Here is a 16,201-nt window from a genome sequence, read left to right on the forward strand (position 1 = left end):
TACTAAAAATAAACCAAGGTGGTCGAGATTTGCAGCTCAAGTGGATGATTTTGATGGAGTTTTGTTCTGTGAGCTGGATGGTTTGGTCGTGAAGTTCTTTTACCTGGAGTTTGTGATGTAATTTAGGATAACGATGAAATCTCCACGATCAAACCATCCGGCTCACAGAACAAAACTCCATCGAAGACTAAACCATTAAAAGATGACAACTAATTGATTAAATGTAGTCTTGATCGACAAAAGAATAAGAGTTAAAACATTAAAATGAAACATGACCAACCTCAGAGATGACTAGGTTTGTAATTATTCAATAATCTTTTTGTAGTAGTTGGTCCTATGTTAGGCCCACATAGTTTATTCTAGCTTCAGGATAGGCCAATTTATTCATTCTTCTTGAGTCACATTTGTTAATTTTACTCGCTTATCAACCTCGACTGTTTTTATGTAAGCGTATGTGTACATTTCTTATCCTATTTACTTATTTTTATCTGACTATATATATATCAATTAACGCTTGACTATATCGAGTTGGCTCACATACTTCCACGGCGAGTCATTTCGCTTCGCTTTCTTTTCACTTTCTTTTCTTCGTCCCTCTGATTGCCTGTCCGGACCAACGAGTGTATAAAATATACGCATTCAAAAATCTATTCTCGTATTTGACTTATTAAATTCCATTATTCACTAACGTGATTCAAGTCGATGATTATATACGAGGATTGGCGACATATATATTTCGACAACAATCACTCAATAACAATCATTCATCCAATTAAAGTCAGATTCAGGGCCACAAAATGTTACAATAAAGTTTCACCAAGATATTGAATAAATGAGAAATACCTATACATAACAAATTGTTTCATGGGACAATTAAAAACTTGATTGAAATCATACACAAACCTTTCATTCACTAGGAATTTAAAAGAAGATAATCAAAATGACGTCATCATTATCAGATAATAAGAAATAACTAAATGAACATGGCAAAATCTTACTTGATGCTGATAGTCCAGTAGTTGGCGTTTCTTCATGTGGGTTCATATTAGATGCAGTATTATTATTATTATGCGAATAACTATTATTTGAAGATGTGGCAGCTAGAACAGCAGCGCCAACTAAAGACGGCGTCATTGGACCACTATGACCAACATAACCAATTAAATTTGGTTGGACTATTGGAGGTAAATCGGTAATATGAATTAAATCAAGTGGTATGCGATATTTAATACGTAAAATAGACTGTTGCACAGAATTCGGATTTAATGGAGTTGAACGACGTTCTTGCCATTTACAAATTAATAAGAGACCAGTAAATAAATAGGCGATATATTCACTGGATGATTTTTTCGAATCAGTTGTACGTAAATGTATACGACTTTCTGAAATGAAAAAAAGTGGAAATAATAGTAAAAAAGTTGTCACTGCACTAGAATTCATAATGCCTGAAATATTTCACTTAAGAAATAAAACAGAAAAAAATTACATTACGCACAAAAACAGAAGACAGTGATGGTATACTTTGTTTAGTTAAACTGAAATTCAATTTATCAATGTTTTCTATGATTAAGAGTTAACCTTACCTATAATCATCATAAAGATCAATAAAGTAGCACATTGACAAATGTTTGAACTCAGACTTAAGCTGCGTTTTAAGTTTGAGTGCTACTGGTACCACTAAAGTATTCAAACAGAGAGTGACATGAAATTCAAGCCTGTAATTTAGCGAGAAGTGCCAAAGTAAGGGCTGCATTCCTACAGTTGAAGAACATACGGAACTCAAAACAACTGTCTGTCAACTAACATCAAAATCACAGTAGTCAATGCGAACGTCAAGACAGTTCTACTGTATGCAGCTGAAACGTGGAGAACTACTACAACCATCATCAAAAAGGTACAGGTATTTATAAACAATTTTCCACTCAAGATACTCAATATTCGTTGGCTGGATACCATCAGCAACAGCGTTTTATGGGAGAGGACAAACCAGCTTCCAGTTGAAGAGGAAATTAGGAAAAGACGTTGGAAGTGGATAGGACATACATTAAGGAAATCACCAATGTGCATTACAAGGCAATCCCTTACTTGGAATCCGGAAGGGAAGTGGAAAAGAGGAAGGCCGAAGAACACATCGTGTCGAGAATCAGAAGCAGTCATGAAAAGGACGAATAACAACTGGAAAGAACGGGAAAGGATTATCCAGGACAGGGTTGGATGGAGAGAGCAGGTGAGCGGCCTATGCTTCTCCATGAGCGGTAACAGGCGTAATTGAGCAACAATGTAAATGATGTTATGTATTTGACCATATATGAAAAACATTATAACTAGACTGTTGTAGCTGTTAGCAATAAATACAACTCAAACAAGTAATATCACTTCAGTCAATTCCATGCTAACAATAATCATCCACTTATTACCAGTGAAGAAAAATCCCCAGAATTCTATTAAGAAGCTGTGACCAGTGGAGTTCAATTATGCTAAGTGATAAATAGGTATCACTAATAGTGAAGAATCTTGGAGCTCTAGTATTGAAAACTAAATTGTAAACCATTAGACGTTAACTAAGTGGTTTGTATAAGGAAATAATACATCCTTATACATCAATAAGTAGAAGGTTGAAATGAAAAAATAACCAAATAAAATTTAACATCAAATTAAATGGCACAGAGGAACAAATCAAAATATATTTAATATAACTAAACAATGGTTTCTCTGTATTGTTTAAAATTCTGATAATTTTAATCCGGTTACATTTTTATTTACTCCGAAAAGGCGACTTACAAGAAGTCGCAAAACGTCGAAGATTCAATTTTCAACTCGTTAGGATTTTACGAAAATATATTTCACCATTACAAGCAATTCATTTCATTTGAAACTCTCAGATCAAACCTTGATAACAATACAAAATTGGTGGTCCGAAAGTTAAGCATCCCCACGAGCCCTGAAAGTCCTAAGTCTCATCCCTACTGGAGTCGCAGAAAAGCACTGCTGAAAAGTCACTTATGATAACGAAACAAATGTCTAGTGAATTTTGGTTTCCAATAGTTATCTCACCTAGGTAAGTCTGCAATGTTAACAGTATAATTTTGTAGAATGAATGTCGAAAAATGAGAACTGATTCATATAGGAAGAAATATAACAGAATATACTACTTGAAATTAAACTACTTACCCATCACAAAATCACCAAGTGTGTTAAGATAATTACTTGACATAATTAACTTATCTTTACTACTTAAGAGTTTTTCAATTTCCTCTGCTTTATTTTGAACAGTATTGCCATATGTGAATGATAGATCAGTAGAATTAATCGATATTGATGTTGTCGTTATCGCTGTTGTTGGTGTAGAATGATGAGTATTATGATAATTGAATATATTGCTAGACGAAGCATTACAATTGGTGCTGGACATAGAAGCACATGAGACATGACTTCCAATTTGATTTGAAAGACCAACAGGTGATGGTGGAGCCGTATAATTCACAGGACTTGGTGGACAAGAAGCACCAGAAACAGCATTTAAATATAATGAACGATAACGGTCAGTCAACTGACCAGTTGATATCAGTCGTACTAAATGCAAAGCAACCCATGGATGTTTAGCTAAATCTCGTTCTAATGTTGCCCGTGTCTTTCTCAACATACTAAGCACATCTTCTAAACGTGCCCGATCAACTTCATCATAAGCACACCGATGTAACGTCTGAGAAAAGATAACGCAGAACATTGGTTGAAAGTCATTTCAGTTTTAAAAAAATAAAATTTAATGACAGTCAGTTAGTATGGGAGTTGTGTAGATTTTTGAATGTTATTGAGATCAAAAACCGAAAACAATGGAAGATGGTCGTGCAATGTTGTGCAATAATTGAAATTAGAGTTGTAAACTATTTGGTCCCAGTTTGGTAACCCAGAGGACAGTGTGCTGGCACACGACGCTGAGACTCCTGGGTTCGATCCCCTGTAGGGAGGTCGTGAGTGCGCACTGCTGAGGAGCCCTATAATAAAACGAAGCAGTCGTCCAGTTTCTCAATGGTTATCGGCTAGTGATCTCAGTAAAACTAAACAATTAACTATCGATTACTAATTTGCGAAAAAGCAATTCAAACTAGGATCTCCTTTCATCGAATTCATCTACTTGGGCAAAAGTATTTCTAATCGCACGTCAATGTTAGATTAAAATCACATTGCGAGTACCGTAAAAAGACGCTACAACCATTTTAATACTATTAAGACCATGTATTTATAGATTATTTCACACTCGAGCTTAGGAAATTCTCAGTGTTTAACTTGTGGATTTTGGTAAAGTCAATGTTTGTGATATTGATATTGTAAACACTATAGCAACTATCCTACAAACAATTTCACACGAACGCTTAACCTCTAGACTACGGAGCCGGTATCCAACGGTGTTAATGTTTAACATCAACCAATCCACGATATTGAGGAACCATCATCTATTATATTTAGTGAATAACTGCCTAATAACAGACAGAGCTGAACGCCACTAGTTGAAATTAGACATTAACACAATTGGATGACGGCGAGCTTAGTGGTCTAGAGTTTAAGCGTTCGCGCGTGGAACTGAAGGTCCTGGGCTCGAGTCCCGTGTGTGGGATCGTGTATGCACACTTCTGAGGAGTCCCATACTGGGACGAAATGGCCGTCCAATGCTTACGGGTTTTCGATGATGGTTTAGCTTAGATAAACTCATGAATTCAACCATTAAAATTAATAAGTCCCCGCAAACTTCTATTCTAATTATATATATATGAAAAGTTTACATAAATTTCAGATCACTTGAAAATAGATACAGAAGACACATAGATGAGGTGGTGATTCTCTAGAACTCGAAAGATGGGTTACGCACACCAGATTTGGAGAGATTACGTCAATTACATGATTGGAAAACAGATGAATAAAAAGATAGTTTTGGTATGCAAGAAATAAAAGTTAGTTTAAAGAGGATTGGATAACAAATCTAACACACAAAATAATGACAATAATTATAATTGCAGATGACTTCAGTCATCATCGTGAATTTACAATAGGAGAAACTAACGGAGACTTACAAAGGTCCCAATTAACGAAAAATAATTTGGTAGCTTGGGAGTTTGTTTTAGGGACACATTTTGAAATCTCAACCAACGAATGAACAAGGTTTTAGTACAAAGCACTTATGAACTAAACCAAAAATTCTTAAAAATTTGAATGTATTATAATCACAGCACTGACTGTGATCAGAATCAATTTGTTTATATACATACGAAAGTTGTGAGTTCAAAGTATCCTCTATCCACTGATCAGTTAAGGAATTATTATTACTCTTAAGCCTTAATAAGTAGTAACTGGATTACATTTATTGTCAAATAATGATTAGAATTATTTGACAAGAAAATAGATTAAAATCATTTCAAAGTTATTCATAAATTTTATTCTCTTTATCTTACCTCGATTAATTCATGAAAATAAAAAAAATGAAATATTGGCAGTAGAATTATTCGTGGAAGTAAGTATCTTGTTGCATTTACTAAATAATTACAATTAATTGCATAAGATGTAGTATTCATTTCCAATAAATGAGGTGAACGATGATGATGACGATTTAATGACATATTCGATGTCAAATCAAATTTATCTGCTGAATCTACAGAAGTGGACATAGTATTTTTATTATTATGCACATTGAAATAATTATTGTCATCATTTAAAGGGGTAGCAGTTGTTGAAGTGGATCTTCTACGTGGTTTACTAACAACTGTATCCCAATGCTGACAATGCAAACATGTAAATGAATGAAAGTCAACCACTGGAGTTGTTGTTGTTGTTGAAGATGAAAAGAAATTATATCCAGGGTACTATAAAAGAAAAAAATGAAAACGATCTTTACTATAAATATAACTATGATAAATTACATTAAAATTTATTAACTATTTAATTTAAAGTGAAATTATTAAGTTTCCTAAACTGTTTAAAATAAGCCTACATAATTGAGATGGTTCTCATCTCTGTGTTTATTTGCATTTGGCAAACATATTACCAATATAGTTTTGAATAATACATGAATTATTTTTTTAAATGGAAATATTTAAGGGACAACTCCGCCAGTTGCTCTTCTAGATTTGCTGCCGGTCCGAAGCCCACACAAAGGAGGAGGGATGGACATGGAGTTAGCGACCCCATCCCCTAGAAAACAAAATTGCTAAACAAAACGCTAACCAGGATAAACAATTCAAATCATTCAAACTCTGACCTCCGAGTTCAAGGAAGAATTATGACGCCGCATGATGAGGAAGGTGAGATTCTTCGGAAGTCACGAGGACGATGCCCCTTCTAACAACCAGAGCAACAATTTCTATAGGCATATGTAACGTCCAGACAATGTGAGAGACCGAGAGGATTAGTCAAATAGCAATGGAAATGAGGAGATACAACTTGACAGTACTCGGAATCAGCGAAATCCATTGGACACAAGCTGGACAACAAAGACTAGATACGGGAAAGATACTGCTGTACTATAGTCACGAAGAGGAAAATGCTCCACACACTCACGGAGTTGCTCTAATACTGTCCAAACAAGCACGAAGTGCACTTGTAGCATGGGAATCTCATGAATCCAGAATTATCAAAGCATCATTCAAAACAAAGAAGGAGGGGATCACAATTGAATGTTATCCAATGTTATGCACACACCAATGATAGCAACGACGACAATAAAGATCAGTTCTATGGGAGGCTGCAATCAATCATAGCGAAGTGCCCAAGAAAGGATCTCAACATCCTCATGGGAGGTCTAAACGCCGAAATTGGAATGGACAACACCGGATATGAAGATATCATGGGACGACATGGACTGGGAGAGAGAAACGAAAATGGGGAGAGATTTGCAGACCTATGTGCACTCAATAAATTGGTTATAGGCGGCGCAATATTCCCACACAGACGCATACATAAAGTTACATAGGTCTCACTGGATCACACCACGGAGAACCAGAGAGATCATATTTGCATCAGTAAAACATCCAGAAAGACAATGGAAAACGTGAGAACCAGGAGAGGAGCTGACATAGCTGCAGATCACCACCAGCTGATTGTGGCCAAGATGAAACTGAAGCTAAAGAAACACTGAACAACTGGGGAAACAGCAGTACAAAGGTTCAGTACAGCCTCCCTTCGAGATACTAACAAACTCAATGAATTCATGATAACTCTCAACAACAGGTTCCAAGCTTTACAGGATCTACTGAAACAACAAGAAACTACTATGGAGGACAACTGAAAAGGGATCAAAGAAGCACTAGCTTCAACGTGTCAGGAGGTTCTGGGTCGCAACAAGCATCATCATAAAGGATGGATCTCTACGGGAACCCTGGACAAGATTCAAGAAAGGAAGAACAAGAAGACAGCAATTAACAACAGCCCAACAACAGCACAGAAAGTCAAGGCACAAAGAAAACGGAAAAGAGGAAGGCCGAAGAACACATTGTGTCGGGAACCGGAAGCAGACATGAAAAGGATGAATAGTAACTGGTTAGTCATTTATTTATTCATGTAACATTTTACACTAAAAATCAGAGTTGATAATAAATCGAGTAGTGTTCCCGTTGACTTGTCTTCTCTCTCTATCGCCTGCTTATCAGACAATCAGGTGATAGGATAGTTTTCGTCTCTCTACCCCATGTACTTAGTCTCACTTCCAGATCTAAACAAGTTATCCTCTGCATATTAGTGCGTAGGCAGATCAAGGACGTAACAAGTTTGTTTCAATTTTGTAAAGTTCGTCTACAGTGCAAGCCAAACATTTATTTGTCAAACAAAGAAAGATTATACTGCACAACACTACGTTTGTATTTCGTACGGCTGTGAAACAGTCTCCGAAATTACAGATTATGTGCAGGTTGTTAATATCTCACCATAAATGTTTTCAAATTATTTCTCCTATAAGATGAAACCACCGAGTGAATAATGCTAAGACTAAACTGAGGATCAAGCACATTTGATAAATCAGTTGATGAAGTTTATAAAACTTATAGACTAAGGTTGATGTGGTATGTGCTATCCATTCTCAGCCACCATCTACGCAGATGCGGTATCCTTACTTATTTTTTTCTGAGACTTATGTTTTAACTTACCACCGTAATTTATACAGTCACTTCAATATCTTTGATTTCAGTTTTGTCAAGTCTCGCTCTTTTGTGTCAGGTTTGATGTTGACTGACTGATTTTAATCACACACACCAACATACACATCGTACATAAATCAACACTTTTTTAACAAGATGCAAAATAAACTTACTTTATTATTTAATGAAGCTGTGTGCACAATAGTTCTACTTAATTGACATAATTCTTGTGCATAATTTTCATGTTCAATTAAATTCCAAACACGATCTCTTGAGTTAGAATCTAGCACAATATTAGCATATCGACTGAATGCATGCAACGAATCATCTTCAGCCAATTCAATTAAACAAATACCAACTAAACGTCTAGGATAGGTTTTATTCTTATTATTATTATTACTACCACTACCACTATTACTATGATTGTTGATCGATGAATCTGGTTTATTATGGCGACGATAACGATCATCATAATTATCATCATTTGAGAATGTATGATCAGTTAAAGTGGGTGAATGAAATATTGATCCTGATGAATTATTATTACTGATATTTCTATGACTGCACTCATTATTGTGTTCAATATTGTTTTTCATTTCATTCCTATCATCATCACTAGGGAATCGTTTTTCTGGTATTGATTCAAGTGTAGTAAGTGTTTCAGATAATGAATCCATTAAAGTTGTTTTATCATTACCACTAGTAATAAGAGTACTATTATTAGAAGTATTCAGGGGTTTAACAATATTCAACATTCCCGATGATGGCGTTGTTGATGATGTTAACAATGTACAATTATTTTTAGATTTAACAATATTTGGCGAATAATTATCTTCATCTTCTGCTTCAATAGTATCCAGTAAAATACGCATATTATTATACACATCTAATATGTTACCAAATAATACTTGTGTATTATCTTCATTGGTATGTGTACATGTTGTTGTTTGTTGTTCATAAGATGATGTTCCTGCTGTTGATGACGATGGATTCACTGATAATATTGGTTCACGAAATACCCGTATCAATAAATTCATTTGTTCTAAACACGTATGCAGAAAACTGCATAATTCATCAACACATCTGAAAAAAAAAGGAAATTTAAAAATCCTTAAACAAATAATAAAAGATATTCATTTACTTATTGATATAACGAATTATATAACTAAGTGAAAATGCATATACACGGTTTTAAGTCATATTTCTGTATAAAATCCAGCTATATCTGTTATAAACTACGAGAACAGAAAGCGATGTATCAAGATACTCGAAAAATGTGTGTGTTATAACCTCGAAAAAATAAACCGATTTTGTATTAGTTAATGTTGTCCCTGAGTGTGATTATGTTACTTATTGTAGCAAGAGATAATTATCAGGTTCACTTATTAAATATTTCGCCTGTAAGACCGATAAACTAATTTACTAATAATGTATTAACTAAATGAATATCGACTGAAATTTTAACGCCTACTGGTCCTCAAGCTTGTTCCAACACAAAGTATAATCAGAAGAAGAGGTTGGAAAGCTTATTGTTAGGCAGTTGATTATATAACTCAAAGAATGTAGCGTAATTTCCTGACCACAACACACCAACATAAATAGGAAATTACAATGTACGTACACATTAGCTGTGAATGTAACTGAACTAAATAATGGGTTAATAATTAACAACCAATAACTTGAAAAAGATAAAGCTTACAACAGTAATTTATACGTTAAACAAAAGTTTGCAATTAACGGAATATAATGATACAATAATACAAATGTTTAGTAACTGTATAAATATATAAACAATACATTATATGTGGAAAAATTATATTTGAAATAGTCTCGGCGATTGAAATATAAATAATTCCAACGTTTCGTCCAGCTAACTTGTCTGGACTTCTCCCCGAAGAACCATTTCATCATAAATAAACAAACACTTAGTTGTACAAAACATAGAACTTAGTGTATATATGAATCAGTTCAAGTTGCCATACAACATAAGCACAAGATGAAACTATGAAGACAAATGATGTAGTAGTAGTAGTGGCAGAAACAGCGAGTATCAGTACCAGCGGTAGTCGAAAACACTAAGTATAGACAATAGGATTCAAGCAGAGAGTGAATTTGTATAGTAAAAAACTTTAAGTATTTCAAGGCAGATAGTGAGTGCATCTGTGACATTGCGACCGATTCTAAACTATACTACCTAACGTCTTCAAACATTGGTGATGAAAATTGCACGAACTTCCGATTATTAAGTCTGGATTTACTTACACAACTCAATTCAAAAGTCAATGAATTCATGGACTAATGTTAGACCTTATTTTGGTATTAAAAAATACAAACAGAAAATAGACAAAACTAGGACAATGGGATGCACTGATAGAAAGAAATGATAGTAAGGTTGTAACTAGTTTACCAGGTACAGATTTATGTACACAAGGGTAGTGGTACTACCTGGATGTTCAAACTGTAATAATTAGAGTGAAAGTTTGAGCTTAGAACCCGTAGCTTGAAAGTGGAGTGCCAAAACCGCTAATGTGAAAAAAATTAAATGAGAAATAAGTTCATTCTAGTTTTTGATTGAGCATCAGAAAGATATTTTGTAGTTTACCAAAAATTTTGTGTTTTCGTATTTAATAACACCGAATGGGAAATGCATATGTTTAACTTATGAACAATTTCAATGGACAATCTGCTCATTCATAAAACCATAGTCAATTAGTCCATCATATTGTATTTGACAAATATATATAGGGTAAAGTTACTGCATTACAACAGGATAGCGAAATCATATTCATACTAATTAATAAATAATTACGATCATTAAAATGAGCTCCCTATACTATTCTCTACTGTAAATGATCATATTACAAAGCAAACCACTTTTTGTGATGATGACTACTTTTGAAACACTTAATACCTTAAATATATATTATCTAGCACTCAATTTAAGGTGTAGGACATTGGAAAAATTTTAAAAAATTGTTTCACTAAACAGATTGGGAATTACATTAACAGGTTATAAAAAGTACTAAAATCTGTACAATTCCTCTAGACCATACACACACAATGCGAAGTGGTGGTTTAGTAGTTAAGGCGTTTGGCTTCCAGACACTAAGGCCTGGGTTCAAACCCCTCTCCTCCTACTTCGGTTTGGAAACTGGGTAGTATCACTAGCTCTTATAATTGTAGCCTAAACCCAAGTGCTTGATGAATGAGTTAATTTATTTGTTATCATTTATTGCACATACAACGAGTAAAACTAAGTAACTATTGTTCAGATCCAAACTGATTTTAAAATACTTGATATTGAGGCAGAGCTTAAAATTTATTTTGACCCCATAAATTGTCTTTTAATGGCTCTTTATAACTAAGACCAAATTGTGGCAAAAATCACTGTCAATAAAAATCCATCTTTGCTTATAATGCTTGTGAATTAAAGCTATATCGAGGCAATACGCACAGGATGCACATATACCAATAAGAGACTGATCAATTGCAGTCCTAAAATTCAATGGGAAGATTCAAACAAACAATACCAAGTGAATAAATAGGAATGATTCAAATTCAACTTACTTATCATAGTCTTGAGGAAAAAGACTAGCTGTTGCTAAACGATGTTCAAACATTCTACGACGCGGTTTAACACGATCTCGATACAAGATAAACAATTTCTACATTACAGAAAATAAAATATAGTAATAAAAGTAGTAATAATTTATGTTTTAATTTATATTAAATTATTGCATCTTTAAAAAGAATTCCATCAACTTATGCTAGAAATAGTCTTGTAAGGAGCCATTTTCCGAAACATTTCAAAGTACAAAGTAATAATAACTCAAATTTCGCTCCTTAAATATCTTATACTCAAATCTGCACGTAATAATTTAATAGATATTTAAAGATATATCTCTTTTCAACTATTCGGACGCGGATTAAGAGCATTTAAAATGTTATACTGTCGAAATGCAGAGGAGCTATACACAATATACATAACTAAATTTATGTTCGCAGAAAATTGATTTTAAAACAACTAAAAGTTATCTATTGCGTCATTATTCCCTCACTGGACCACCTTCATTCTGTAAAATAATCACATAATCCGTAAATATGGTTAATAAACGTGAAACACATAAAAATACCTTAAATTTGTACACAATTTAGTTATTTATAAACTCTTGAATAAAATTGTTCAGGTATCTAAAGCGTGAATAATGAATCACTGTATCACGTTCCGTACTGAAATACCAAATAAGGTATGAACTAGTAAACAAACAGAGCCGTAAACTTTTGCTAACTTGAGTACACAAAACGCTTGTGCCCAAGACATCTAAACTGGTTGTTAAGTTTCGGTAAAGTAAAAGCCCTTGGACTTCTAACAAAATCAGAAAGTTGAAATGTAAAACAAGCTTTGCTTTCAAATCTAGGACGCCTATACAAATAAAATGTTATGCTTTACAATTACCAATGTCTTTGATATTAGTGATTATTTATATTTCCATTGATTAGGTTAATAAACAACATAAATACAACAGTTTTTAAATCTTACTAAAAATCTACTCAAGGCACTAATTAGGTGAAAGTACTTCGATGCATTCTTCTAGCTTTATTGGACATCATAAGTATTTCTGGCTAACGTGAAGTGCTTTGATTATAAGGAGTGTAACAAAGTTAGTAATTTTATCAAATGTAATTAAAAACTAGAGTAGTATGCTTTCAAAGCAATAATTTAACTATAAATAGTGTTGAAGATGGATTTTAGTTTTGTTTGTGAGAAAAATATGCACTACGTATTTTATTTTCACAGTAAGTAGATAGATAGGTTGTATGATATTCATAGTTGCATGGTTTACTTACAAAAAGAAATTTTAATGCAAGGGATACAAAAGAACATTCAGATGCCCGGAATAAACACTACGTAACTGAACTGAGGCCAATCAATAGAAAATTTGGCTACTACTCGGATAAATTTAAATTAAACAAAAGTACATCCCTGTATGACCTAAAAAACCACATACGACTAAAGAGATTGGACCAAAGTCTGAAATTTCAAAACAACAATGAGCGTAGGTATGGATGAAATTAAATCATCATACAAGTATACCGAAGAGTAGCTAATTTGAATGAATTATGAGTTCAGTTATTTGTTGAGAGAAAAAAATAACCTTGTTTACATTTTAAGAAATATATAACGTCGGTAGATGATCATGATTTGTTGTATTAGATCATAATTTTAAAAGTTTCCCATATTAATTTTAGTTCCTGTGACCAAATGATATTGTTAGTTTTTATTCAATCACCGTAGCTTATAACAATAGGATACTGTGTTAAAGTAGTAAACTGAATTCGAAAAAATATTTTAATTTAGCTAAACTCGATCAGGTTACGATTGGACTGAAAGCCGTATGAATTGTAAGGTTATGTGAAAATAGCAGCATAATTCTATTTGTCTCAATACCACACTTTATTGAGTAGCAAATCTTATGCCTAACCTGCATAATAAGTACAGAATAACTACCACGCTGATTTGACTAAACAGCTCACTAGAAGCTGGAAATCAAATTTGATCTATTTGGAATCACTTTTCATCCCAGCCACCGACAGTTGAACAGTAAGCTGAGATGAATACATATTGAACAAGTTTATTGCTAATTGATACTAATTATGATTGTATGATAAAACTTCCAGTTGTTCAAGGGACTATATGATGGTTTTGAAGACTAACCACTTAAGAAGTGGTCTTTATGAGATCAAACGTCTTTTTACGGGCACAGTTTAAAAGTTTGAAAAGTGATTTCGGATATATGCTAGTTGATTTTTCTCAAGACACAAAGTGCTTTCCTAAAAAATGAATAATCTAGCTACCCATCGAGGGGATAAACATACAGAAAACCAAATAGATAGGCAAAATGAAGCAGCGAAGGAATGGATGGGACAACTATAAGTATGATACGAAAATTGTTAAACGGTGAATAAAAATAAGGAAGCAGCATCTGAGGCTAAAATATTTGATGAATTTAACTGGTGACTCTATAATACTGAAGAAATTAACCGAAAAGCCTATAATTCTGCTGTTAAACCATAAGTAATTCAATTCATCAATTAAACACTGTCATCTTAGAACAAACATCCTTGGATTTATCACATTTCTCTCCATGTGATCAATTCATCATTTTAAAAGAAAGTGGACGATGATTGTGAATATGGCAGGTCGGTTAAACGAGATTATGTACATAAATAAATAAAATTCGATTAGCACTAACGTACTGGAGAAATGTGGAAAAAGATACTTCAAAAGTTACCCATGTATAAAAATCCAATTATAATGATGATAATGTTAATAATAACAATACAAAAATCACCTCGACAGTTGATGCACGAATAACATTTTCAGTCAGAGCTTTATCTTCGTAGCAAATAGCGGCCTAAAACAGAAATATGCAAGTACAGAGAGCATTTATACGGACTAAATGATATCTGATTTCAGCAAACCCACTAATTATATTCAATGTACCCCAGGCTCAATAGAAATATCTGTCTGACAAAGTGAGTAAACAGAGCAATAGTACTCTCTTAAACATAACAGTAGTTTTTTAAGTCGCATCAAAGGTATCTAAAGCATTTCATATGTATGGTAGAGTTACTTATGTTAAACTTAAAGGTTTAAATAAATTCGTAAACAAGGTAGTGAACCTATATTTATCGAGGTGAATGAGACACGTTTAATAGTACTCAGCCACAGCCTACCTCGATACTCTATACTGGGCTGGCATAAAAGTAAGTTGGAAGGAAGATAGAAGTGATCAAATCAAGACTGTGAATTAAAAGTCTGTTAGCCTGATTTACATGGGAAAATGTAGATTTCTAGGTGATGTTCACGTGGTAACCGTAATCAATTCTTGAAGACCTTGGGTGACATGACTCAAAACCACTTGTACTGACATATAAGTATTCACTCCTCATTTTACGTGTTTGGTGTTATTTAATACTTATCATTTTTCAATAGTATCAGTTCGTTTTAAACTACATCTCGGACATTTACTCTTCCCTTACCATCGATACGACTATTGTTATCACTGTGTTCTCCATTTTGTTGATTCTATGTTGTCGTACAGATCTGAAGTGTGGTCATTGAACTGATACATATTTATAACAGACCCTGGGTTATCCATAACTGACTAGCAGAAAATATTTGAGGACTATAAGTACTTAGAAAAAAGATGTGGCAGAAACATGAATCCACTCAAAACTTTGAATCTTTACAAATCGCCATGGGGCTTGAATCATATACATAGCAAATGTATGTGTAGATATCTAATGGCAACCACATGTACATTTATGTATACAATGCTATAAGCTAACTTCCTGGGAGATAACGACACATACTGTCAGGTTATCCAAGTTCAGACAAAAGCAAAATTGTCGAACCACAACCCACCCGTTAGAAATCAAATCCTTGTGCCAATGAACCACAGCTCCATACAGTTGGAAAGTCCTACCATGCGACTAAAATGTTGGCTTGATTATTAATAGATGTCTAGCTAGTTTTAGCACGAAATGAAAAATTTTAAGCAGTTACGGAGTCTGTATTGAGAAACAGTATCAACAAATTATAAATATTATAGTGAAATAGTCTAATGAATCATTTACCTGCAAAAAATTTCCGATCACATGTTCAGCTATAGCAACGATATAAATGCATACATTAAAGTTGAAACGTCCACTGAATTCCTATGTATAGATGAAATTGAAATAATCAAAATTATTTATTAAGTAACTTTTATCACTATAATAATCAATAGAAGCAACTTCGATATTCAATATAAACAAACACTATCACTACTCAGTCTATAACACTTCTTTAGTTCAACTTTTATTCAAATAAACACGGGCTAAGGAACCTCGTTTTACAGATCGATAACTCGGAGAGATACCATATTAAGAGCTTCCACCACATAGTATGTTAACTCTGAATTACACCAGTAATATTTTACATTACTAAAATGTTATAAATACAATTTTAAATAGCTATGACAAAATAATTTATCACTTAGTGTTACTACAATTTGATATTTTAAAACAAAAACTTA

At 33.5% G+C, this 16,201-nt stretch overlaps 1 protein-coding gene across 1 annotated transcript in view; it reads right to left on the minus strand.

The window, feature by feature from the left end:
• The window catches only part of Smp_199010 (ras GTP exchange factor, son of sevenless,putative), a gene marked incomplete at both ends in the record, with an annotated part of 41,906 nt that extends 26,064 nt beyond the window's left edge, over positions 1-15,842 (minus strand). Inside the window, 7 exons of the mRNA XM_018796020.1 lie at positions 999-1,382; positions 3,172-3,703; positions 5,529-5,855; positions 8,294-8,478; positions 8,584-9,203; positions 14,460-14,536; positions 15,762-15,842. Coding sequence (XP_018646943.1) covers positions 999-1,382; positions 3,172-3,703; positions 5,529-5,855; positions 8,294-8,478; positions 8,584-9,203; positions 14,460-14,536; positions 15,762-15,842 — 2,206 coding nt within the window. The remainder of the gene's footprint in view (positions 1-998; positions 1,383-3,171; positions 3,704-5,528; positions 5,856-8,293; positions 8,479-8,583; positions 9,204-14,459; positions 14,537-15,761) is intronic.
• Between the last annotated feature and the right edge of the window lie 359 nt (positions 15,843-16,201).

This window comes from Schistosoma mansoni (assembly GCF_000237925.1).
Source record: "Schistosoma mansoni, WGS project CABG00000000 data, supercontig 0177, strain Puerto Rico, whole genome shotgun sequence".
In the NCBI taxonomy this organism is placed as follows: domain Eukaryota; kingdom Metazoa; phylum Platyhelminthes; class Trematoda; order Strigeidida; family Schistosomatidae; genus Schistosoma; species Schistosoma mansoni.